Source organism: Gasterosteus aculeatus, chromosome 14, assembly GCF_964276395.1.
Source record: "Gasterosteus aculeatus chromosome 14, fGasAcu3.hap1.1, whole genome shotgun sequence".
Lineage (NCBI taxonomy): Eukaryota > Metazoa > Chordata > Actinopteri > Perciformes > Gasterosteidae > Gasterosteus > Gasterosteus aculeatus.
Window position 1 is genome coordinate 6,334,599 of NC_135702.1, and position 27,899 is coordinate 6,362,497.

Sequence of the window (27,899 nt, forward strand, 5' to 3'; positions counted from 1 at the left end):
TGCGTCACGCACTGCCGTGTAATTTAATGTCTAACGTCTAAAGGTCAAGTGATAGGGGCCATCGGCCTGGTCGATTAGATGCGGACGTGTGTCAGAGGGATGGGGGGGGGCGGTTGACCCTTGCTAAACATGGTCAGCGCTCGATCTGCACTTCAAGCCAAGGTAAAAATGCTTTTCAGCCTTTAGTAGCAATACTAGAAGCGATGCTTCAAAGAAGAGTCTGCTCTCGGGCCCCCAAACAAGTTCTCTCAACATTGTAATTTCATGCAATGTAGCATTTGTTCACATCGTATCTATTTGAACTTGGGGTGCTCCTCTGCACAGCACAACTTTAATAATTGAAGGGTGCTGACTGAGTTAGAGGGGGCCGTGGTTATTCATGTATTACTGAATTATGCATTGGAGAGGTTTGTGGAAATGCCCTCTTGCTCCCATATTATCTATCACCTAACATAACCAGATTCACACATATTATTTTTGCGTGCATACTTTCTGGAAATATTTAAAGGAATAACCACTGATTATTTTTCATTTCAGTAACTTCATTTTGCTTTTTTTGAAAACTATGTTAAAATAGTGAAAGAATGTATGGTTATATACCCTTTTAATAAATATATATGTTTTTATTGCTATTATTCTCCTTTTCAAGCAGACCTTAGGGAAACCTACCCATAGTCACTGACTTAATTGCATTTCAAGCGCGATAAAAAACCTCAAGGCTTGAAAATTTTTCACCCCTCATTTGAAAAATTTGACTAAAACAAGGTGAAGGGATAGAGGTTAATGTCTGCTCTGTTCCCAAGTGGAAAGGCAACATGTCTGGATAGCCGCTGGGTAAAGAAGAAAAGGGCAGAGGTTGGAGAACTCGAGGCTCATACAATACAAGTCGGTATCATGGGCTTATCATGGAAATGCTGCCATTATTACAGGGAACAAAAAGGAGACAGTTCTCCCCAAATGGCTCTGAGAAGAAAACCAAAAAAATGGTTTGTAAGCTCTAAATGTACTTTTATTATTTTTTCTACATAATATTTAATCAAGAAGAACACTATGCGAAACAATTCTACGGTCGTATTTTATGTGACGTGAGCAATTTGAAGTTCATCACATCATCACCAGGACACCAATTCTGTATACATGTTATGTGACAAACCAAATTATGTTCATAAAAAACATATTTATCAAATACATATTTTTCCTGAAAGATAGTCACAGAAACTATTTAATTTGATGCCTCTTCTCATCTGTATCCTCCAAAGAGCAGTGACATTTTAATACAGGGGTAATTAACTCACGTCCAACCTGTTCCATCCTGCTCTGCATCCGAAAAGTCCCCAAATACCAGTCATCCTTTATCTGCCCTTCCTTGCTGACAGATAACCTCTTTCAGCTGGACTCAATTGTATTATCCCCCCGGGGATTATGGCTGTGCCTGACAGGGTTGTCCATGGCGTTGGCTTTTGTTATACAGGACAACCCAACAAATGAGCCCTTTCAATTTCATTATTCAAAAATCCCTGAAGCTTTAGAATGCATTAGAGCGTCGTGGACAGCGTAAAAACAGGTGCAGAAAAAAACCTCGCCACCACTCCGAAGATCGTGTTCTGTGACGTGAGCTCAGGGACCGGTTATCGGCATCAGATCGCAGATACCGCTCGCTCTCGGTTTACAGCGTAAAGCAATAAGATTATCTGCCGCCAAACTGCATGTGAAGCCTTTTTTTGTTAGATGAGCAAATTACACATATCATTTGCTTGGGGTCACATAAGCAATGTCAGCAATTAGATTGTGTGAGGCTATGGACGGTGGCCTTTGGAACCCCCCCGCCCGCCCAAGGGGATAGATGCAAATTGCCCCTTCAGAAAATGTTGACCTTTTTTGGAAATGCATCTGGTTCTGGTTGAAATATGGAGCTATGAAAATCTTGATGCCCTTGTAAACAAGTTTGTGCTCCAGCAGTGGTTGAATTCAAGTACAATCAGGCAACAATTTGAATGCACTTGTCCTTGATTCCTTTTTTTAAAACCTAATTTGTATTTCTTATTATCTCAGAGCAACAAAAGATAACAATGATCACTGAAAATTTACAATGTTGGGCTTTAATACCCTTCTATACATTTTGGCCTGTATGCGCCACAGTCTCCCGAGTCGAGCTTTATAATTTGATGCATAGAACTGGACGAGGTTTATAACCGCACAGGATTTTCACTTCCCTCAACACAGATTTTGACATGCATGTAAGAAATGGAACAGTATGTCTCGTCCCAGAAGTCTCAGACCGAATCACAGCGGCGGGTGCCAGATCCAACTAATGCTGCTGTTGCATAATTGCAGACAGTCAAAGCCTCCTCTCTGTCGGGTTAAATGGCCCCGGGGCTCAGTGCTCAACACGTCTGTCTCGAGAGACAAAAAAAAAAAAGGACACAAACTGTATTGTAGTTCATCACTGTCAACTGTAAAAGCGCACGTCATTTTTTTCTGGGCTGTCATTCTTTCTTCGGGTGCTGGCTGCGTCATGTCAGTGGTTTATATATTCATGTATAGATATAGAGGTATTAATAGCTAATCTGACGTTGTCATCTTTCCTTCTAGACCGTGCATTTGTTTTTCCTCTCGATTCAAAATAGATATGTAATGTTCAAAAGCGTGTGGTGCCGAGCTGAAAACGACCTCAATTTGATTCTTAGAATGTTATGTTTTAAAAGCAAACCCAAATAGGATGATTTTATAGAACACTACTTGAAAGTGATTGAACTAGCACTCCACACCACTGCTCAACCAACTCAATGCTGCTCGCAGTGGTTCTCACATTATTAATAACTACTCGCGAAGAATGACTCTCATCAACTCGCTCTAACACGCATTCTAAAGCAAGGCGCCAAATGCATCCATGACTCACACTGAGGCATTTCTTCTCCTGCTTACCCGAGTGTTTCTCACTTTTTAATAGGGATGGAGACAGTAATAGAGGTTACATTACCCGCTGATTGAACAAATGCATATGAATAAACAATTATGAAGCTTGTGTTGATTGGTTCTTGTAGATCACGGTGGGTTCAGAAACACACACTAAATATGTAATATACTATAGCGTGTTTTGTTTTTTAAATAACTACTCATATTTACTACTCAGTAACAGTACCGCCAAACGTTTGCATGCATTTTCTCATTCAATTCAATGAGAAAGTGTGTCCAGACTTTGACTGGTAGTATATACATATGTGTGTAGATATATATAGACGGATAGATAAGTAGGTAGACTTGATTAATCCCGCAAGGTGATTTATTTTTTCTTACAGCAGCATGAATGCCTACAGGTGAACTAATGATGAAGTGAATTGACAAAAAATGAATGAAGTAGATAAAAAAGCAGACAGTTAAATCGTCCTCTAGCCCACTGTCATTACCAAGCTTAACGAGTGCTGTTTACTGAGCACTAATTGAACTCAGAACCGGAGAGCGATAATCCAGTGTCAAGCTTCAGATCGCTAATGTGACATCATTGATGAGCAATGGCTGCCAGCTCGGCGCACTACAGCTAGCTCAAGGTAATGTTTTGATTAATACTGAATCAAGCTTGTCATCCTCCCCCCCGTGATAAATAGAGGGGAGTTAATTACAAAGATTTCCCATTCTTCCTTCTGCCTCCTCCGCGGAAAGCGTTTAAGTTTTGTGTCGTCAATGAGGGCAATTTAGTAAGATGAATAAGATGATTTAAAGAAACATATGTACGAGTGCGCTCAAACAACTCTGCGTGATCCACATCCAGCGCACCGGCTGTACGTAACCAGAGATTGGCTTACATGCACCAAGGCCGAGCCAATAGTATGTGGGTTGTTTGGCTACTTGTGAGCTTTCTTTATGAGGCTGGTAATATATATATATATATATATATATATGTAATGATCAGTCACATCAGTACTTATTCCCACTTTTTGAAGGCATTGTGACGTAATACAAAAATATACATTCTTGGAAATTGAAGTATTTAATTTGGTCTAAACCTAAGAAATGTGAGGAAAACAACACAATTAATTAATTTTTTAATAAAATCAAACTAATCCATTGCAAAAATCGAGACTCTTACAGGTTGAATATACAGTATATGTTGCAAAGCCGCCCTTCCATTTTCTGGGTTGATCGGGGGCAGCTGTTCTCCCCAGCCTGCCTCTGGTCAACACACAACTGTCTGAAAAATATGGTGCCTGGCAGTGTGTTAATTTGACTGAATTGTTTCTGGGTGAGATGAATTATCTCGATGTGTGATAAATGAGCACAGTAACGTAATTACATTTGCATAATGTCTTTCCTGCTTCATTTCTGCACCTATTTTTCCGCAAATGTCCCCAGTAGCAAACACCGTAGCGAGATCTGGAAAATCCATATTTCTGTTTATCTATTGTTCTCTTCGGAATCCTTCAAAGGTTTTAGTGATAAAATATTTATTAGAGTGACACAGCAGAAGAGTCAAAGGGCTCAGTAAAAAGAAATCCCGATCCCATAGACACTAAATAACTACAATTGTATCTAACGGAAAAGACTGACAGTATCCAAAGTCACACTGGTAGTCACACTCAAAGAGCCCCTGCAAAGAGGAAGGAGACCCAATGTGGGTGGTGTCGAGGAAGGCGACCAATCCAGTCACATTTTCTAAGATGTTCGAGTGCTCCATACAACCACACTTACAGAGAAATGGAAAAAAAGGCAGAGAAAGGTCACAATCCGGTGGCAGAAGTAGTGTTTTGACTCAAATTGCTGTATGCCACAAATGATGTCGAAGCCTACTCTTTGAGTAAGGTAACAGCTAAACAATTTGCTGCAGCTATTCGCAGCATTTTCTGCCAGGTATTGTACAGAACAAAATACTGACCAGAAGCACATTTTATTAGTTTTACACTCACGTCAAAAATCCGGGTCTTATCATGCCATGGCTCGCACACATTTCTTCCGATAGCATCTGAAACATGGTCGACAATGATTTCCCAGTGACGGGCGATCGATTGTCAAAGGACGTCCCCGTGGAAGATAAACCCATTTTCTCTGGCTTTGTTTCTGTAACTCTTCATTCTTAAACCCTGTGGATGTGTCTATTGTGTATGCAACGGATTTTGCATTCATCGTTGTCAGATTGTCCGGACCACTTAAAAATCCATTGAACTCTTTATTTTTAAAGGAAGCTCAGTCTTTAAAAGTGCATGTCACCTTCATCAACTAATCTGCTTTGCCGTCGTCTTGCACCCGAAAATTGTCCAAGGACTTCAATGCAGGTGTTTCCAGTTGTTTTCTGTTATTCATCCGCGAGTCGCTATCTAAATAAATGAGGATCTCATTGTTAAACCTCATGACCGGGGTGTAATTGGGATTGTTTGTCAGGCGCTTCAGCTGTCTGGAGCAGATGGAGGTCAGAGCTTGGCCTGTAATGTTCAGCTGGCACAGCATGAGGAAACACATCCATATTTTATTTTGCCCCATGGCAAGACCCGAGTTATAGATAGCAATTTATTCTTACTTCTCTGCGAACCGCAGATGCCTTAAATATACAAGTAGAGGCAAAGGCTAGAAGATGTGTCGGACATTACATGCTTTTATAGTGGCTGGGAACCACCAGGTTTGAGGCAGTAAATGTTCAAATCGCACAGAGCGGGGGGGGGGTTGGGGAGTTTCTGTCTGTGTCTTCTGTTCTCAGTCCTCCAGATGTCTTACAAACGGTTTTCATCTGTCAATATAAGTCCATTTTGTAGTGACTTGGCAATAGGCGTAGGGGGAAAAAATGCATTTAGAAAGAACACGAGATTCCTCCCATTCTGGTGTAACTATCTCCCTTCACATCCATACCTTTGCCAAAGTGTTCAGCGTTGTCGAGATGAATGCGCTCTTGTCATTGTGCGAGAATATCCGCCTGTGTGTGGTTTTAAATCTCATGCCACATGAATGTTGAATATGTGGGGTTTTTTTTGCTGCCTCTCCCGGCCGTCTCATCTTCATTTCATTCCTAACATGCATCCAGTTTCTACCCATCTCTTTTTCGCACTCTTGCCCATTCTCTTCCATTCCCCATTCATTGATGGACGCCGTGTCTTCTTTGTATTTGTCTAACCTCTTATTCTCTCCTCCCCTGTCACACTGTTGCAGAAGCAGTTCCGTCCAAACTTTTCCCAAAAAGTTGCAATGGACCTTTTGAAACGATGCCAAATGTAATAAATCACAGAGAGATTTTATATCTTTTGTATGTTTTCATTTTTTTCTCCAACAGATTTGCTCCAAATTAAAACAGCAGGGGTTTGCAGGGTCCAAAGATCTTCAGAAATATGCCCGCCATTTGCGTCGTGGCTTCATCTGCTCGTGTGAATATGCACACTGTCGGGCTGCCACGCAGGACGGCTTTGAATAGAAAAAGCCCATAACTGACTCGTAATTGTTACAACATGCCAAGAAGCGGCATTAAATGTGAAGCACAGGCATAAGTGGTATCACAGCCTTGCTTTGCAAATGTTTCATTTGATTTTTTTAAATGGCTGCGGGTAGGCGTAGCTGTATTAAATTGTACATTTCAAAAGGCACTTTCCGAGGCAGGTCGATACTTCAATTATCTTATAATGACGATCAAATTGCCTTATTATTTGAAAAAATAGATTTTTATTCCTGAGAATAAACATTGCCTTTATTTTTAAAGTGTCTGCTACTACCCTATATGACAACACTCCAATGCATCTTCCATGCTGCATTGCCATCTTCATCACCACCTACCTCGGGGGCACAGGGCATTATTGAAGAGCCCGACGAGATTTGCCCTGTGACTCGCCGACTTTCAGCAGAGAGGAAATATCCTCTTGAGCCTGAGAGAAGAGGTCAAGCACTATTTGTGATCAGCGAGTCCTCGTCAACGGTTTCCTGACCGACAGTAATTCCCATTGGCTGTATCAGCGATTTGGTCGCAGACAGCCAGAGTCTTGTCCATTTAGCTTTTTGTGAGTAGGAAGTCCTTCAGTGTCTTTTCGTGCTGACGGAACAACTGTTGCCTTTTCTGGTGCTGAATATCATTTTCTTGCGAAATTACAGGCATCAGATACAGGCCTTGTTATAGCCGTTTTTGTCACAATACCCAGGAATATATTTTTAGAAGCCACTGCTTCTGCAAACTTGAGCTTTACTCGTGAATCTTCCAAAGGAAGACATGCAGAGCTACATAAATGTATTGATACCTACTCTCTTGATCTTAATAACAGCAACTGTAATAATATCAGTGGTGGATTTCAATAAGTATTTATAACAAATCAGACACTGGAAGAATAGTTTTCCTAAACCATTCAGCTGGTTTTTACATTCAATGTGATCTTATACGTATAAAATAATTGTCTTCACTAAGTACTCTAGCAACATTTTTCAATATTTTTTCACTGTTTGGGTTTGATGCCATTTCTGTTATACAAATAAAGTCCACACAACCATGAAAACAGGATTTGGAGTTCACTTTATGTGAACAGCTGTCCACAGCTGTGCTTTGAATGCAATGCACCCCGTGGTCATTTGCATAGACAAAGAGACAAACACATTCATATTCATGCTTTTGGAAAACCCTGCATTAAGGAGCCAACGTGGGGGTCAAACAAGAAACGGGTAGAGTGAGGTTATCGCAACGCGCTGGGCATTGTGAGACCGCGAGGAATAAGTTGACTGAGGCGGCATGCTGTTGACATCCACTGCTTATGAGAGACTGTAAACACACGATAAGGGAGCAAGCAACTGCAGATAAGGGGGATGAAAAGGAAAAAAAATAAAGCCACCAGAGCTTGAGCTGACATTGAACTCAAATTGAGAAGCCAGTTTGGACTTGGGTCTGGGAAAAAACAAATGTCAGAATAAACTATCCTAGTAGCGGTGGCTGCTTTGGACAGATATGAGAAATAGGGAGCAGCAAAAATGCATAAAATAAAAACTAAATATATATATATATATATATATATATATATATATATATATATTTTTTTTTTATGTTAATAACTGCTAACTGTTTTACTATATTGCATCAACTATGGTGTTGGATTACTGATCATAAATCCCCATCCTGTTGGTAATTAAATTAACTCATTGCACCATATTTGAATTCCGCCCAAAGAACATGTGTCAGCTTTACAGAATTACTATGCAGTTGATGGTGCCATCGGCATATTTTTGCATTCTAAGTTCGTTGACAATTTAGTTGGTTGTGTATGACAATGTGGAGGACTATTATAAATACACGGGGTAAACTTCAGCAGAAGGGTCATGACAACCTTTCGAGACAAATTGCATTATTTTCAAAGAGACTGTGGCTTTCGGCACTTCTCCTATGACCTAGTATCTCAATTCTTGCCTCAAAATTGAACAAAGAAAGAGAGATAAAGAGAGTTCCGTCCATGAAATATGTATGCAAGCATGCCGTCACACAGTCTCCTTGGTCGTGGCAGGTCAAAGCTTAAGTGCCATCTGCTTTGACTCTCTTTGTCTCTAAGCCAACTACACCTATCTAAATAAGTCAAGCACTACCATGACCGCCCACTGGGAATGGAGCTCACTTTATCATCGTTCAGTACTGCAGCTGTCTAATCGCTTTCCATTTAAGGCTTTAAGCTCGGTCTACGGACACTAAAGTCAAAGGAAAGGCCACGTTGGACCTCATAATGCAAAATAAAATGTTGCCGACATACACATGCTCACATTTAGCCATCTATTATGAATAAATGTGTTTGATCGTGCTCTCAATACTCACTCAGACTTGTAGCAATTATAGTCCTAAACTACTGCTGTTTTCATTGCACTGCTTTTGGTAAACGGTCGATTGCGGTGATTTTCGTAGAGTTGATGCTCACTTGCTCAATAAACCATTGATTCAACTGCTTGAGTGTGCTTGACTCCCATTAAACAGTTTGTCGGTTTTCAGGGCACCTTGAGTAGTGATAACTAAGTCACACATTGTTATAATGGAAATATCTCCAGAAAATAACTATCCAGCCATTTGGCTGTGGAGTCTTAAGTCTTAATGTTTACTATGTAATGTAATGTAACTATGACTCCCTATTCAATCATGATTTAATGAGCTAACCATGAATGATTCTGAACAACTATGTATAATTACATGGATAATGTGCATGTTTTCAAGCACGGTGCATGGCCTCTGTAATTGAAAGCTTCCCATTCACAATATCGAAAACAATGTTCATACTCTTCACTTTTACCCTCGTCCTTGTCCTCTTCATCTCCCTTCCCCTCTGGTCTCGTGCATTCATTGAGATGCACGATGAGCATCCACTGGGAGCAACATATCACCATTATTCATAGAAAAAGTGCACCTCAGAGCAAGACCGACACATCAATAGATGTTGATGATAGGTGGGGATTCTCGTGGTTGGGGTGATAAATGTCCCCGTCCTTTGGAGATGGGTAAACTTATACTAAGTTTGGGGACACAGCTGTTGTCATACTTTATTGATGAATTGTTTGTTTTTCAGTAACTGTGTTCTTTCGCTACACTTCCACGTCCACGCTACTTGGACTTTCTCACTTTAATTTGTTTAACACGGCAACTGTTTAGAAAGATTGGAGTTGTTTTTGTGTGTCAGACTCAATATTCTCTGCTGATAACTGATGTCTTTGATGGCTTTTATTAATTATCTAGAACATATTCGTCAAAGGTCTGCCAATGTTCTGTCCCTCCCCCTACAGCAAGTTGTATTGCAGTCATTTATCCATACTGAGCCATCAAGGATGAGAGTGTTGAGGCAATATTGAATTGATGCAATCAATATAAGGCCGGAAGAAAATGGTATTGATTAAAAAGACTATATATTTTTGCTATATACGGTAAATGGGATAGCATTCATTTTGCATCACATACACTAATAAGTTAACCTTTAAAAGAAGAAAGTTAGAATTTTTCAATGTGTGTATCTGTTTTGGTCACTATTTGCAAAATGAGTTTTACTTTAAAGCCTTGTGACAGGTCTGCCTTTTTCTCTTTGTGTCTCTTTTTTTGCAGCCATTGACCCAAACACGGAGTCAGTAGAGGATTTGATGCAGAGGTTCCAGGACAGTTTCCGTGTTCCCAACACGCCAACAAACATGTCTCACTACCAGCACGTCATTCACAGCTCATCGACGGGCCGCCGCAGGGTCCCCAGCCACACCAGAGGTAGGACAAAAAAGTCATACAAAAAAACGAAAGTTTTGTTCAGAGACTTATACTTCGAGATGATTTACAGCATTTGAACATTTGTCTGTCATTTTACTAGGCGTACTGAACAATGTTTGCAGAATTTTGCTGCTTCTGTGGAACTCGTTTTATGGTGTTGGTCAGGGATATTTGCCCTTTTTGATGAACGGGCCAATATATAATGTAATGTAATACATTACATGTAATGTAATATAAGACCATATTACTTTAAGAGATGTGTACATTCACATGCATTTAATTTACACTCCGTACCAGATAAGCCGTTAACCATTCTTTGCTTTTCTAGGTTGTCTCAGATTGTTCAATGAAAATCCAATTGTTAGTCGGTTCGTATAGGAACAATGTGGAATAACAAATAACATATTCCTTATAACTGCCCCATATTATGAAAGTACAGAATTGTAATTTATTGATGCATTGGAGGTGGCAGTTGATTCCTTTTAGTAAGACACAATACACATATATGGATGTTTCATTAATAGATGTTTCATTATGCTTGACCTGCACGAGTACGTATTGAGGTAGAGACCGCATGCAAATAAAGCAAAAATAATTGCTCATTGTCTTTGCACTTTTAAAAGAGGCCCTCCGCATACACATCACATCTATGCTTCCATATTTTTGCTTTTAAGTTTACTTTCTGTTTCATTAAATATCAATTTGGAGCACAGTTTCACGATAGCTGGGTGATCTGACACACCAGCCACTCACCAAACAAATTCTACTCATTACCAGCAACATTCCCAATCATTTTAAATCAGACATGTGGCCTGTGTCCCTGGTAATATTGTTATGACCAGTGAGACATTAACAGAGAAAATCAGTAATTAACCGTGACGAGATTCCCGACTCTTGGCCGAGTAATTTAGAACCCCCTTGATCCCTGTCACGTGCAGTAGATGCAAAATGCACTGAGAAATTTTACATATTATCCAAGCTTACTTGTGTGGGGATTATTAGTCTCCACACCCAGTGGTGGAGAGAATTCCTATTTTTGGTGATCTAGAACAGCCGTTTGAGGAATTTAACTCTGCACTATTAAAAGGTATCTTGTGTCAGCCTTCTGAGCAGATGATCCGTCTAACATGAAATGCAGGCAGCTCAAGCTCTCCACAACTCTGTTGAGGACACTGCTCAGAGATGTCCACTCTTTGGTGAAATAGTTTTGTTTGCTAACCTTTAAATTAAGCCAGACACACACATCTCAGTCATGAAATACTAAATGTGGGTTAAAGAAAGCACTTAAATGCTAAGAGATCCCTCTTAGCTAAAGGACTTTGGGCACTCTTTTGAAGGACGAAAGGAATTTTTTTTCTCCCTATTGAGTATACCGGCGCAGTCCGCACAAGAGGGAGAGAAATCGTCCGAGACGTCTTACCGACAGCATCAGCAGTAGGTTTTTGTAAGGATATCATGTGTGGGACGTCTACATCCACCAGCACAACAAATCATTTTCCAGGAAATGCACTTATTTTCTATGAGGCATGATGCATGGGGGAGTGAGCGTGCCCTGATGGTCCTTGGGCTTCAGGGCAGTCTGGATTGGAGATCCACCCAAGATCTACATTGGATTGGGAGCAGGAGCAAATAACAGCAAGACGTCACACCGGTGCCTTGTCGTCAAGGAAGTTGATAGTTCACGGACCAAAGACTATCACCTAACTTCGTTCACATTTACATCAAAGGGCAAACACACCTGAATATTTACTTACTGTAATCTACAGCAGCATTTGTCCTGCTCAACCCTTCAAAGTGTGCTTAGTGGCAACACCCTGTACTTCCTTGTGAGCTTGTGTTGCCCTGGTATTTTGGAGCACCACACCTTGCCCCTCCACGCACAGGTTGCCTAGCAGTCACTAACTTCCCTTTCCAATTTTCCCATCTTGGCAAACTATCTGTATCTAATTTGGAGGATGTTTCACAAAGCATGATCATGGAGATTGCCAGATTCAAAATTGCTGCGGACCCGCACAGTTTATCAGATACATATTTTGCACACCGATAACAATTCTGCAAAAGTCATTACGAGTTTAATTTGTACCTGGCCGCCTGCAATCTCATATTGCATCCCGTGAAAGCTGACCAGCTGTGAGTTTCCCACTTACACCGAGAAGGATTGAGAAGCAAATTGCAATCTAATTACTGAAATTATCTGTGGGGGTGGGCTGCATTCTAGCCACACAGCATGCTCTCCAGCCAGATGTTGAAAAAGGTCTTCTATCACCTCCTGAAAACAAGAATATGTAGGTCCATATGTGTATAAAAGGTCTGAAATATTTTTTACTATATTATCCAGAAACATTTATCTACTGAGCATATTACTGCCACTACTATAGTGCAGCCTCTTCTCCCACATTTTTATGTGATTTTGAAACCGCTTCTAGGACTGTACTGAGACTTCAAATTGTGTCCCATAAAGGTTCTGATATGTCATTGGGGAAATCAAGATTTCATCTGGATATTAGACATACGAAATGATTTGTGTAGCCACTCTGTTTTTACCAACACGCCCAATCAATAATCTCGTTCTTGCCTGAGAGAAGTTGTGGAATTGTGCTATCAAAGTGTACAACTCAGTAAATGTATCAACAAGAAGTGAAGAATTGCCGGAGAAAAGAAGTCGTAGTTTTCTAGCTGTATTCGTAGAGGCACCTTACCAAATGTGCTGTGTGAAAGCATTTTTACATTCTAATAATATAATCTTGGTAGTGGGTAAGCTTGCATCCAAAGAATAGATATTCATTTTACAATTGTGTTAATTGATTGCATATTCTGTGGAAACATGAGTTGTGTAAATGGCACGGACCACAGCCAAGTGAAGTTGTCTCTTTTTTTTTGCCATAAAAGAACTTCTCCGCCCTCCAACATAAATACAGATATTCTGTGAAAAATACAGCTGCTTTAGAAGACGATTCCTGGGTTTGAAAAGCTATTCTTGCATAATGTAACCACCATTGTTGCAGGGTAGCCACCTTTCCCAAAACACTTTGTCACAAGTCACAACACATTGCGGTTTTGTCAAAACTTGAAACGTGTCTTTAAAAACATATCCCCTCATTTGCATGCACCTCCGTGCATGCCATTCCCAGCTGTGGTGTTAATGTATTTCCATGCGTTGGCAAGAAGATGTGGACGTTTTTTTGATGTGTCACAACGAATACATTAGCTCATTACGATGTGGATAATCTCACGGTTATTATCTAGTTTTTCTCCTGTTTAATTGAAGCTTTGAAGTAGCACATAAGTATTATTTTGTGCCGTCTTGTGTGTGAGTGTGTGTGTGTGTGTGTGTGTGTTCGATGGTGCTTGAATTCATTCTGTGCTCAGCTCCACTTTCAGTGGTCTTCAATCTTCACTGCAGACAAAACCTAGTGATTAAGGCTGTGGGTATGAAGCCCCAGGGCTTCTCTAAAGCAGGCCGCAGGCTGACTGCCAAGTCCGGGCAGTGTGTGACTCTGGTTTTGTACGTGTTTGGTGTTAGGAAACCGGAAGAGACCAAAACGAAATGCAAGCAGTCAATGAAGCAATTGTTTATTGTTTAGTTTATGTCCAAGAAGATGCTGATCTCCATGAGGTCAGATGTTCACTTTCATTAACACACTTAACTCATACATAAAAAGTGACACTATTTTAAAATCGTGCTAATCCATTCACTAATTTGCATAACTGAATTAAATTGATAAACCTGATTTACCTAAATTGAATAAAATCCTGACCGCAAGCTATTCGCTAGACTCAGATATTGATTCTGCTCTTTGAATCATGTCGCAGCTAAAGAAAATAGTAAACTACTACTACTTTTGCAAACAAAATATCAAAATATCAAAAATGCAAAAACAGGAACCAAGATGAACCACAACACACTTTGCAACACACCAACATCGACACAAAAAAAGGTGCAGGTGATTGGACGCAGGAGGAAACAATCAGGGACACAGCAGACAATCACAATCACAGGGGAAAACACACCAGGGCAGGAAGTGAAGTTAACCCAGGGACACGAGACGCAGGAAACCACAAAATAAAACGGGAAATGAACCCAGACCGTGACAGTAGCCTCCGCTTAAGGAACGGATCCCTAACGGACCTAACACACACAAGGGTGGGTGGGCCGGTCAAGTCCAGGCAGGACTCAGACACAGACTCATGCCGCGACAGTCAGTGAATCCTCGGTTCAAATCCCTGCTGGGACTTTATTTTTTCACAGGATTTCTGTCCATTTGCTCTCAAGAGGAGGAGCTGCTGCTTTTTAGAGTGTACACACTCCAGTCAAAGTCGGGCTGTTTAGACAAGTGTGCGGACGCGCCCACCAGTTTCCTTAACAGAAAAAGAGAGCTGCCAACGGGAGGGGTTGCCCGTTGTAGTTAAGCCATCTCCTGAGTTGACTGTGGCCATTTTTCTCAGGTAATGATGAGGAGAAATATGAAATAGTTTACTCTGAGAAGTGTGACAGGAGATGAAAGTGCAGCTAGTGTTAACACAGGAAAGGAGGCACAGCCAACAGTCATGCACACCAATTTGCTCTCCTGTCTTGTTATGTTGAGTTGATCTTCAGGAGCAGCTGGTGAAGTGATCCTTTGGTTCTCATTGCTTAAAGGTCACCATAACGAAGTTGGTCTTGCTGAGATTGAGCTGAAACAGGATACATTTGTATTTCCCCCTTTATGCACACACTGCTGTAATTTGGTAACTTTCTTCTCTTTATTCCACTAATTTGCAACTGTAAGTAAGTTTCAAAGGAAAGATCACGGTGTTAAATCAACATTTAAACAAAACCACAACAACCGGAGGGATCTTTGTCACCACTCTTGGGTAGAAAATAGGGTGGTTTTCTACACACACGTATATACCGATTCTTTACTGAATACATTCATTCCTAACTGTTATGGCTGTGTGTGAAAGCCCCTTATATATTGGATGCAGTTCATTTTGACGCCGTTCTTCGGAGCCCACCTTTCAATATAAGATGTTACTATCGCTTAGTCAACAACACACTCTTCAGGCAGGTGTTTTGATGTGGCCTGGACCTAATATTCGAGGAGGCAGGTGATCCGGGAGAACTAATGTCTTCTTGATCCTGCCTGTTGATATTGTACTTTTTCAGAGAAGACAGTGACTGAGGATGTAGTAAAAATAAAGTTTTTTTTGTTGATTTTAGGGGTTTAACTGGAGAAGACAAAAAATGCACGAGACGTATTAACACAACCACTCCCATCAAATCCGTGACAGGTTGAATGCTGCATGTCCACTTCTTGTGAAAGGGACTGCCATTCGTTTACAAATGAACAGAAACACACATAGACACATTCTCAATGGTGTACTTACTTTTGCTGGCACCTTAGCCCTTTTGGGCTGCGCCTCCAAATGAGAAGGGAGTCGTAGCTCAATAAGTAACATCAGCAGGGGTTTACGATTGCAATAGATTTAGCACAGATACCATAAATGTTGTTTAATTGCATTTACGATCATTTTCCTCTATCCTTTTATTTCATCATTGCTTTTATGATTTCATTTTAGGGCCACAGCATGAATTATGTTTTTCTGTAGTATTCTGACATTTTTAGTCTCTGTGAGCCAAACACTGCCAGCTTCTCCAAAATCCAAATCCAGTATCTTTCACACCATCCAAACTACATTAAGCAGAGTAACTAAAGGGACATTTCCTTAATAAGTCAACTTACTGAATACAACAAACTGTGCATATGTTTTCTTCAATTCGCCTGGTTCCAAATGCCGCTTCAGTGACTGACAAGTCTGTGGTACACTCAAACTCAAAGGTAGGAAAAGGCAGACACTTTAACTCATCACTGTCAACTTATCATGAAAAAAGATACAAATGTCACCCTGGAAAAGAAGTGTCGAGAAAAGGGCAATTTTTTTCATTTTGGATGGCTGCATTGGCAAGGCAACACCACATTTGGGTGACAGCTGCCATCTCCTGCCACCCTGCAAGAGCTTTCCACAGCAGAACCTGTTTGATAACAGGTGAGAAAACGACGTGCAGCCAGGGGCCAAAGGTCACTGCATCTGAAATTACCCTCAACGGCCTGTCAAATCTTTTCCACAACCTCATATGGGAAATTCCTGAGATATACTATACAAAGAAATTTGGCAGGTGGGCTCTGGATGCATGAGCGATGCAATCAAAATATATATAGAGGTGAGTGTACAAACACTGAGTCCACTTTAGTACGAGAGCCAAGTGGTGCCTTGTTAAGCCTCCCACCTTCTGAAGTCCGCTCTCTCCTGTATAAGAGGTTGCAACCCATAAATCCAGGTTGTAAAATGTGTCGCCAAGGCTTACATTGTGATGCCCTCTGTAATAATTTGCAGCCTGCTAGGTTGTTTATTTATTACAAGATTGTGTGCATGTGTCTTTCTGCATGCTATTAGAAATACCGTCGGCAAAAACAATCTAAAAATATATTGCAAACAGTGCAGTGGAAGACTGAGACATGACAAATTCAATTACAGTTAAAGGGGTAGCCAGACTTTTGTGACATATCTGTGGCCATCTGGTTCCAGCATGCACAGACAGGGACAGACAGAATAAAGTAAGAACCCAGGTTCTCCCTTATAGATGCCCTGCTATCACTCTGACTTTCTGGTTTTTTGGAGTTTAAACCCATTGCTAAATGCAGCTCTTCCTAATGGGATTGCCAGTTGCTGTGCGATGTGGGCACTGGTGTTGTCGTCAGCTTGTTCTACTCACAAACACATTGTCACAGGGGCATATGTGCTCAGGCGCGCACATGCATCATCAGCATATTTACACTAAAGCGGATGCACTTCGCAGTATACATACACACCAGCTGACATTTAGCAGCTATAAGTGACGACAGTTTGTCTCGCTTAGTCACAAAGCCGCTGAGGCAATTGCGTTGAGAGACGTCCCGGGTCACATGCACACACATGCACGCAGTAAATGAAAGTGCTGCCTCATATAGTATTTATGAACACAAAGGCATCTGCATGCACAAGCCAAGTGTCGGCATTCATACAAGCTCATTCAAAATCAAACATGTTTAATACATTTTCTTTAATACACTATTTTCCTCTAATGTTTCTCTTCCCACATGGACACAAACTGACCTACTAACAATGTTTCCATTCACAACTGTCTCGCCTCCACACGATTTCACTTTCACTTTAGGCACATTATATGGAAGGTAGGATTGCTCCGGATGACCCAAAGCCAAATCCATAAAAGCACTAAAAAAGGCCACACATTCATGTGGTGTACTTTATATCCATAATTACTTAAAAAGAGTACATGGCTCACTTTCAAATAAAAGTTCAAGCACAAGCAAATCCGGCTTCCTGACTAGTAGTTAAACGCAAAGGGTGCTTTTCTGTACCTAACCTGTATGTATAATTTATTGCAGTGTGCATACATACATTCAGCCTTCTTTGCACTACGTAACACTTTGGGCCTCAGGCACACACTGCATACTGTAAGTAACCCACTATATATACATAGTCACTGTATGCTTGTTACACTTCTTGCTTGTCTATTTATGGATTTATCTTCAAAATAATAACTCTTTATTCCTCTTTACTTTTTTGCCAACATTTGTAATGTCTTAGCTGCACATTCTTTAACATGTGTATTATTGATTTCACATATGTTGAATTATTATTGCAGAATAATGTAAAATGAGTTTATTGCCGTCATACGCTCTTGAGGAGTAGACTAGTTTGAGCAGTTCGTTCCGTTTTTTTATTTGTTCTGCTGAATAACAGTAACACTGTAGTTCTACCGGATTGCTGAATGCTCTTCATTCTACTCGTCACCTCTCCTGTGAACTCTGTGTTTTCCCCTGGCGGCCCTCGTCGCGGCGTCTGCCTTATTTTCTCCTTTAAACACCGAACCGCATCATTCCCGCTTCAGTCGTTGTGACATTTCATTCTCCTGTTGCCTGCAATGCTTTTGTTAATAGCCGTTCTCTTCTTATCTGCTCTTGTTTTTTTTCTTTTTTTAATTGATCTGTTACCTCCATCTTTAACTATCAACGCTCAATACCAATGTATGTTTGTGTCTGTGTGATAATACACACACATATATCTAATGAATTTGGATTTTATAGTTCATCTTAACGTCTGATACTAAACAATATGCCCTTATTTTTCGTCTACGTTTGTTATTCGTACCCAGCACAGCACGGTGAGATGAGGTGCCGTGTAGTCGGAGAGCGTAATACAGTTTTGTACAGAAAAACACGCTGTAGTCGGAGGAACGTTAATGATGACAGCAGGTGTCTTCTCCTTATCAAATGCTGACTGTGAAGAGAATTAAGTGAATAATGTCAATTTCCCAGATAGTATTGCACGCGTGTTGATTGAAAGTTTGTGAGAAGTAATTACAGCGCAGTATTTAAATGTAGATAAAAGAAATTAATTTCAAGCAGGGACGTTTGTGTTGGTTAATGCACTATTTTAACTAATTCAATGAAGGGCAAAACAGATGGAGGCAGCTTGAAAAAGACTGGGAGCACTCTGAAATGATTCAATGGACTTCAGGAGCTTGAGAGAAACTGTGAAAGTGAGATTGGCACGGCCCAGTAATTGGGACTTGTAGTGCTGACTGGGGTTTAGCCTCAGTGTTTTGGGAGGTACAACGTCTGAGGGAGAGAAAAAACAAGATCCACACAACAGAAAAGGACTTAAAGAGGGAGAAGTATTTTGAAAAGAGAATAAAAAGGAGTGAAATAGAAAAGTTCCAGGGCTGTATTTCAAAAGATTTTTGCTCCTTGAGACGTATCCTCGCGTGTGTTGTTTGTCAAACCAATGCCCTCGCTCGGTTATACAATACATCTAAATGACACACACATACACAGACACTCACATTCTGTGTATTTGTGTGATCAGTGAAACATTGAATCACACACACGGCAGAAATATATAAAATATACATGTGTTGTTGACGTTTTGTTATTCATGTTTTATCTGGCCGGCTTCTTTTTCTTTTTAAATCAGAAAGTGAACAAATCTCAAAAGATGTGCTCGGGAATTTCACATTACTGCACAAAACATGTTTGAGAAAGAAATGAACAATTGCAGTACAGACAGAAAGAGAGACGGCAATATCCTCTTTGTTCAGTATTATGAAAAGGTCCACCTTTTATAGTAGTAAACAAAGAGGGCACCCTGACTTGTTGTTGTTGTTGTTGTTGTCAGTCCTCTTCAAAGCTGCTTATCCTTCAGGCTTGCGGCGGGGCTGTTGTTGTTTGGTAGTTATTAAACATGAAATACATTTTGATGTTCACTGACCTCTGTCTGTAAATTCATTAGGGTTGTTTTGTACGTATTTGCTCGTCATTCAAACTTTTTTTTTTTCACCTCTCCTCAGAAGATCATGTTTTTATTTCAAATATTCCGACTGCACAAAGCCAATGCTTTGAAATTGCAGACCTACTGAAATGTAATAATTCATCTTATTTCACCATTACAAAATGATCACTACTAAAAACGAGCTACAAGGCTGTCTGAAAAAGATTATGCTGTGAGATCCAACTTTAGTAAATCAGGCTCTAATCGCATGCTTCTTGATTCATTCATCGGAAGGTTAATTTGTGCTCTTTCGTGTGTATAAATCTGGTCCAGAGATGAATCATTCACTAATAGCCAATGAAGAGTTATTTACCTTGCCAGTTATTTACCTTGTGAAGCGCAATTAAAGTAAACACGAGCTTCCTCGATGGGCCACAATAGTAATGAAAATTGCTACACGATCAAGGTAAGTTTAAAGTCAGCTGGTGTTGTCACTCTTTGTACACCTGACTTCTTCCTTAACGTTTACCAAAACTACATTTGTTTAGAGCGGCACAGAAAAAACTTCACTTTAACCAAAGAAATACTTTAGGGATGCTGTTAAAGGGCATATGAACTGTAAACGCATAGAAAATCAGGTATCTGCCAATGAATTCAATAAATGTACCATGAAAATATGTATTGTTGAAATGTACAGAGTATAATAGACTGATATGTATGTGTTTCAATCATTCAAACCTTTTCATGGGATGTTTAAAATATGAAGTATGACTATTATCGGATGCTTTTAGGCTTCACGATTGTCCCTTTTTAACATATTTATGTGACTCTGCTTCGGTCTCCTCCTGAGTATTTTTCTCTCGTCTTCATCCACAACCTCTCGGGCATGCACAGAACATGTCGCATATATTCAGACGCAATTTTACAGCACATTGCCTCGGCCGCGCTCTGCAAATACCGCCAGTTTCTTGCACTCAAAAGGCAACTCCACTCTACCTGTATGAGCGCACCCGACCAAAAGAATGCCCTCATCTTTCTGCAAGCACGTTTTACACCCGCTTAATATGCAGTTTTATCATGTCTACCGTCTTTTAGGGAGTAGGCATTTTCACGAGCTCACATAATATACAGTAAGTGAGTAAGAGGAGATTTTATCTGCGTTGCAATGCAGTTGCACCGCGCAGAGTGCAACTCCATTGCAGAGTGATGACCGCGTCCAATGAACAAGGAAGAAGAATATGTTGCACTATCCTTGAAAATAAGCACATTATGAAAAGGTAGATTATTATTAAATAGACTGTTTAGGGGAATTAAAAACAGGTTGTGATGAGGTGAAATGAATTCTTTCCCTGATCCACAACTATTTCAGAAGAAAGCAGCTGTTCTTTACTAGAACCAAAGAATGTTCTGAAGTTAATTCTATCAGAAGTTGATATTTTCATATTTGGGTATTCTTAACCATTAATTAAGTGTCCTTTCCTTTTCAATTTGAGAGGGAATCTGATCTTTGAAAGTGTTCAGTGATCAGCTTTTGGTGGCCGAGGACTGTAAAAATGAGCACTAAAAGAAACTGGTCTGTATCAATCAGTCATCCTGCGTTACTTTGAATTCTTCAAGGAAACAAACCAAAAAACAACCCAAAAGATGAATATGTATACACAGCATGCCGACACGGTTAACGGAGACTCTGAGAACAGAGAAAGGTGTTGGGGAATTAATTTCAACGGGGGGCAGAGTTTAACAACAGCAAAATAACACATTTACAAACTGTCACACATTGCGCGGTGTAATCCTGGTCTCATTTATTCAGTCATATGCTGAGCATAACACATGCTTCTTCACTCAAACCAATTAAAGCACTTGTGAACCTCACAGAAAAGTAGTGGGGCTGTGCAAGTGCGAGGGAGACTTTTTCATGCAGTGTGTTGCAAAGATTCATTTGTTGATCCGACTGGATAAATTAGACTTTGGTTTACCGCAGAAGTTGTGCGAAGGTTTGCAAAGAGATGTTTTGAAATAGTTTTGTTGTTTTAAATGTGGCCCACTTTTGTTTAAATGAATGAACACGTTTTTTGATCCTGTGAAAGGATGCGTTCACTGTGACTAAAACGTAAACATGTATTAGTACAATCCTTTTAATTATTATTTAACTCTAAATGCAGCGCATTCTTTCAATTATTATCTATGAAGTAAACAACTACCAATAGACAGCAATTAGATGTCCTCCTATGACCTATAATTACCCCTGTGGGGGTGAAGCTTTTGCCTCTTACAGAAGTAAAATTTGAGCGATATGGATCACAATATCGATACAACACAACCCTATTGTACTTTTTTGTTACGCACGCATCCTCATTTCTACGGTCATGTCTTTATCAGAGATACTCCTTCACAGCCAACAGAAACGCATTGATTTTCTTTCAGTCCATTATCCCCTTTCCGCTCTTGGATTATGAAGTGTAATCTGGATGATCCCGGGGATTTTAAAAGCAAACCGTGTACAACCACGAGGAAATCGGATTGATGGTATTGGCATAGCGTCATGTCTTTATGGTGAAACTTTATTCATGGCTAAATTACTAAAAAGTGCTGCTTGATTTACATGAATTAACACACACACACAGAATTACGCCGTTGATCTATTTTATATGTCTTAGTCATCCATCTGCGGCTTTACACTTTGCAAATCCCCGGCAATTATCACTTATTGGCAGCCCTTGTGCATTCTGATATGTTTTTTGATGTCGAAGTGGTAACCCAGTACAAACAAAAGCCTCTTAACTCTTACTCGAAAAAACAGGCATGCACACACTCTGGGGATGAGCCCCAGAGACTTGCTAACAATGGACAAATATGGCAGCCGACAGACCGGACAAAGAGGGTTAGGAAGTGTGGAGAGGTGGAACTTCTTACTTTCTTAATAAATATTGCATATAACAACATTTGTATTTTTTACTAAGCACCACACATGATTGTTTTGTAAAGTTAGGATCACTACCCATTCTCCATCTGTAAGATATAACATATAAACAGCACATGTTTCTGATCACATTGGCCTTCAAAGAGGATATAAGCAAGAGTACGTTTTGATTGGTTTACCATGAAAATGTGTTCGGAGTCCAATATACAGGCTACAATCCGTCCGTTATCACTGAATTTCAGTTATGCAGTAATGAGGATCCTGTATGACAGCAGAAGGATTACCATACTACACTCATATGTTCCTTACAATTTCATTACACGTTACAATAATATTATGATAATTCAAATTCTTCAGGTTCTAGAAATTGATAATTCCTCATATGAATAAATCATATGGTAAATTAATAAATCATTCACTGCAATCTGAAATCTATGCTGTATTTCCCTAAAATATCAATGCAATCATAATGCCAATTGTTTCAGACAAGTGAAAATGACAAAAAAGAAAAATGAATGAAGTGCCCTAAATTGCTAGCATTTGAATTTAGTTTTCTTCAAACTGTACTGAATTCAACTTAAATTAAAATATAATCCCATTTTTCTCAAGACCTCGTAACTAACCGATGTTGAGTAACTTCGACAGCACATGCTTGTTAATAGTTGCGTATCAAATTATTTGATTGATATACTTACTTCTCAATTCCTTTTTCTTCTTCTTTTCTCTCCTTTTCTCACTCTCAGCACCGGGAGGTGTGTTTGGCCCTCAGGGGGAATCAGGGTCCGAGCCTGAGGATGACAGCCAAACGAAGTTTTACACAGAGCAGCACAGAGGACGAAGGCGCAGCAAAGGTGAGAGCGAAAGCAGGCGTGAGCTGTTATTATACGTTTGTCAGGTGTTAAAACACGTTAACTCTCACAGGGGGAAGACTCTTATCCACTACAAACAATAATGCATTTAGAATAAAAAAATGAATTCAGTTCAGTTTCCCCTGGTAAAATATGAGCCTGTAGCTGGGTGAAATGAGGCTCGACCTTCCTGGAAATCGTCTGCATAGCTGAAAGTAGGAAGGAGTCACGCGCGTTCCCTGTGGGGTTTAAAGTGCTGTTCCGTGGACCAGCTCAGTGACACTCAACGCAGATATATGAGCAGATGTAAATGGAGGCTCAGTTGATGAGCAAAGCTGAGTCACATTACTTTGCGGGGAAGCAGGATTTTTTTTACCTTCCTATGTGATAGTGGAAGCTCGGCGGAAGAGAAAACAGAGAGGTTGTTTCTGTATCCAGGTGTACATCTATATGTATCTATATATAGATATATATGTTTTGTGGCCATAAAGTGTTTGCCATCGTGAGCTTTCATGCTTCTCTCCACTCAGTAGGCTTTTATAGTAATTGAGGGGCCCTTCGAGCGCCCGGTGACACTACCCACAAGGGATTAGCTGCTCTGCCACTTTCGCCGCGGACAGGTGTTCTTGTCCCTTCACAACATCGTGACTGTGGTTGAGACGCCGTTCAGTGTGTGGGGATTCGTTATCGTCCTGGCTTTGTCTCCCCGGTTTTGACCTTGAGCTGCATTTCATCACTTCCAAACTTCCAAAGCTTTACTTATTAACCTTTATTCCGAATGGTTGTTTGCTTTTCTATTTGCACTTTGCAATAATTGGTAAAAAAAATGGCACTGTACTGTAGTAAAATGTTAAAACATCTAGAATGTGTGTGGCTCGTTATATTTTTGTTTTTCTGGAGGGAGATCTGCAAGGACAAATATTTGCAACACCCGAGTTCTACTGCCAAAAACAGGAGAACAAGAACCGACCTGCTGTTAGGCATCACGTTTTCAAGCATGCAGATTCTAAAACATTGAGCGTGCCATGTGTGTTTTTTTGCTCAAATTTGTAGTAGAAAATAAACGTCCTCCTGATCTTCATGTCATATAATACAAATGACCTTGTGAATTCAAAGTGCATGTCATCCTTTTCAGAGAAGGTAAAGGACACAGCAGATTGAAACGCCCATACGTGCCTGAAAGAGGGTGGAGCTCTGGTGCTTTGTAAGAACCTCCACTGCTTAAGTGGGTTTCCTGGAGAAATCTCTTCTTAAGAACGTTTGTTAAGTGAAGCCTAAATACATTGATCACATTCCAGTGAGCCTCCCATCAACATTACTTCTCTCCCATAATAAACATCACGAGACAAGAGGTTAAGCGGCTAATTTTATTTCCTATATCCGCCTTGGAAATGGGAGCCCCGACAGAGCCAGAGGGCAACGAAAACCATCAATCCATAACCCTGTCAGTGGCAATAAGATCGTTCATCACACTGGTAGGTGATCGTGGGCATCGTGGCAGAAGCCCGGGGATTCTCAATCATCCTTTTTCTTTCTCGGGCCGCACTCTGGAATCTGGGTTCAATCAACGAACTGCATTTTCAAGGATTATGGGAGAGTCACAGGCCGCGTTTTCAACAAGGCGAGCCATAGCGGGTGATACAGTTTGAAGGTTTGCTTTATGTCTTTAACGGGAGGTCGGAATACAACCTTGCGTCCGAGGGCCTGATAAAAATCAAAAGGGTTTCAGTCAAACTGTTCTTTTTTTTTCTCCCTCTAGGCCACTCACACAGTCCCCTGAATAAGGTGACCCTCACGTTGATTACCATCAGCACGTGTGTCATCGCCATTGTCTACGCTACGCAGGAATCGTGCCCCCTCACCGTCAAGGTTACGCTCCATGTACCTGAGCATTTCATTGCCGATGGTAAGAGCAACACGTGCATTAGACCTTGGTTGAATATTCCACAAAAGGGAAAATCTTTTTTTTGTGTTTAGCCTTGTATCTGTTTTCCTCATTGCACTCGAAACTATAAGATATAAAACACAAAAGTAAAAAAGGGGAGGTGGAAATACTGCTCACCAACAAGACACGATGGAACTCGATTGCGAGACTGAAGTCAATTATCACATTTGTGACAAGTGTAGGATGAGATCCTGGTACATTACGTGAAGCTGAGCATTGTGTTGGAAAAGGGGGTGGATTTGCAGAGCGTGGTATGATAATAGCCTGTACTCCACCTTTTGTTTCTTTTACAGCTATAATTGGATACAGTTGTCATTTGAGCAGCATACTGAAGGGATGACGGTCCGCATACACACGCTGCAAGATATTATGCAATTTGTATAGTTTTTGTTGTTGGGAGGAAGAGCTAATGGACCAGGGGCAGCTCTCAACGCTTCCACTGTTTCTATTTACAAATGGCGTGCAATAACATTTCCACCCCCTCCACTGTGATTTGTGGTTCTACATCTTAATGCTTTTCAGTGTCAGTGCCCCTTCTGCACGACCGATAAAGTTCAAACGACGCCCATCCATCCGACAAAAAGTAAATGATGTGCTAGAGCCGCGCAAAAAAAAAATTAAAAATGAATCGGGACAACAAAGTCGACTGACTGAAAGCTCCAGATAGAAAAGAAAAGAGAAATGATTCATTGTCCCCACAAACAACTGAATGACACATGGAGCCATCTGACTGATTTGTTCTTTTTTTTGCAGTGGATTCATTGTGAGGACTTTATTACATGTGGCTGCATGGATTTGAATACAAACCTGTTCTACCCAACGATTCTATTCACTCCGAGGTTTATTTGTGTTGTATTGCTGCTTTACACACAACAAGCATTATATGACCCGCTAACAGACTAAACCTGGACCCAAACTTTTCTATGAAAAAAAATTAGCTGCCAATTTATTTTTTACATGCCAATAATAAAATAATAATAAAATATATTTTTGAAAATAAATGCCAATTCAGGATAATCAATTTCTTAGGGGCCCAGTCAACTGCCTAGAGAGTCTTTTTTCATTTCATCGTTCAGCTTTGGGATAATTGTAAATTGGGTTTGTGTATTGGCAAGATACCACATTAACAACCTTGCTGGGAGGTAAGAAAGGCCAACATTGAAAACGAGTAAGGAGTTAAGCGAAGTTGGAGGGAATGAGGAGCTGAAGCCATTTAACTAATGATTGCCATATCTCTGAAAGCATTCACTTATCATTCCATCAGGTGCTCTTGCCGCCAGGGCCTCATTTCTATTCCACCCACACACCCTCAATTTGTGTGCACATACAGACACAATGGAACAGTACACAAATCTTCAACCAGCAAGATGGACACCTGGTAAATATAAGCGGATATATGGTGTAAAAAAAACGTTTAATGTTCACTCTTTAGATTTTTTTCTTCTTTTTTTTAACATAGGGTGTTGATGTGTTTTTTTTAGTATTAGTTTTGATACAGTCAACGTGCTGAGAACTTTAATGCCGTTAGGCATAGTCACTGTGGAATGATTGATTGTTTTGTTCCGACCTTCCCACCTTTGCTCCACCGTTAATAACAAAGGCAGATACTCACAAGATGTTTTGTCAAAAGTTGGGAGCTCACCTCTGACCCAATGCTAAGTTCAGAACTTAAGACATAGACAACAGTGATGAATGGTTTGGTTGAAATATTCCATAGATGTTCGCAATCACCAGATCATTTTAATATTTACATTAGTTACGTTGTTCTTCTACAAATTTCCTTTAGATGGGGGTTGGATCTCAGATACTCAAAGGAGACACCTGAGGCAGAGCAGATGTGATAAGAGGGTGGCTTGACCCATTAGTCTGGCAAGCGTACAGTGGGCAGCGTGCAAGGAATCTGCAAACAAACAAACAAACCCAACAGATAAACAAATAAAACAAATCCAAACTGGCAAAACCACGTATACATACAAGGATTAGGCATACAGGAATAAAGACCATAATGCAGTGTGGCTACAATGCAAAGCATATGATATGTGCGAGTAACATACTAAGTTATTATATTAATATAGGGGAGCTAATGAGTGAGTAGGGGAGACGGAACAAGAGCTGACCACAAACAACACGGCACTGAGGGCTGATATTTACTCTAGCTATAAAGAACACGGAGGAAGCGAGAAATGCACGACTGTACGGTCAACATCAGAACCAACACCGCCTAATCTAACATGTTGGTAATGCATGTATCTCTTTGAAGGTCAAAGAGGTCAATGGTTAATAGTTTAGCACTCCGGAGTGGCGAAGTGAATCATGGGATTTCTTTTTTACAAATTAGTACAGATTTGATATTAAGTCTAGGAAGCAAAGATATTTGTTTTGTGAAATAGGATTTTAAGATACATAATTCGATTTAAATGAGATGTCAGTCAGTGTTGGATGTGTGCGAGCGTGGGCCTGGATGTTTATAGATAAACAAATATTGATAAATGGATCAAGCTAGATGTTTATATGATTAACTGCCGCCGATGTGCAATGATTTCTATTCCACACCTGTTGTCAAAGCAGTTGAAAGAGTTTTACTCAAACACAATCATTTTCCCTCAGACTGTTGCACTCAATTCACAATATGCACAGGACAATTGCTAGCAATCAGCAATGTTCTTACTACTCAGGAGGGGTTTCAGGGAAACCAACCCATAATCT

General features: G+C 40.3%; 1 protein-coding gene across 1 annotated transcript in view; it reads left to right on the forward strand.

The window, feature by feature from the left end:
- astn2 (astrotactin 2) overlaps nt 1-27,899 on the forward strand; it is a 172,570-nt gene that overhangs the window by 57,515 nt on the left and 87,156 nt on the right. Inside the window, exons 4-6 of the mRNA XM_040197294.2 lie at nt 10,016-10,168; nt 23,144-23,251; nt 25,008-25,154. Of these exons, the coding sequence (XP_040053228.2) occupies nt 10,016-10,168; nt 23,144-23,251; nt 25,008-25,154 (408 nt within the window). The remainder of the gene's footprint in view (nt 1-10,015; nt 10,169-23,143; nt 23,252-25,007; nt 25,155-27,899) is intronic.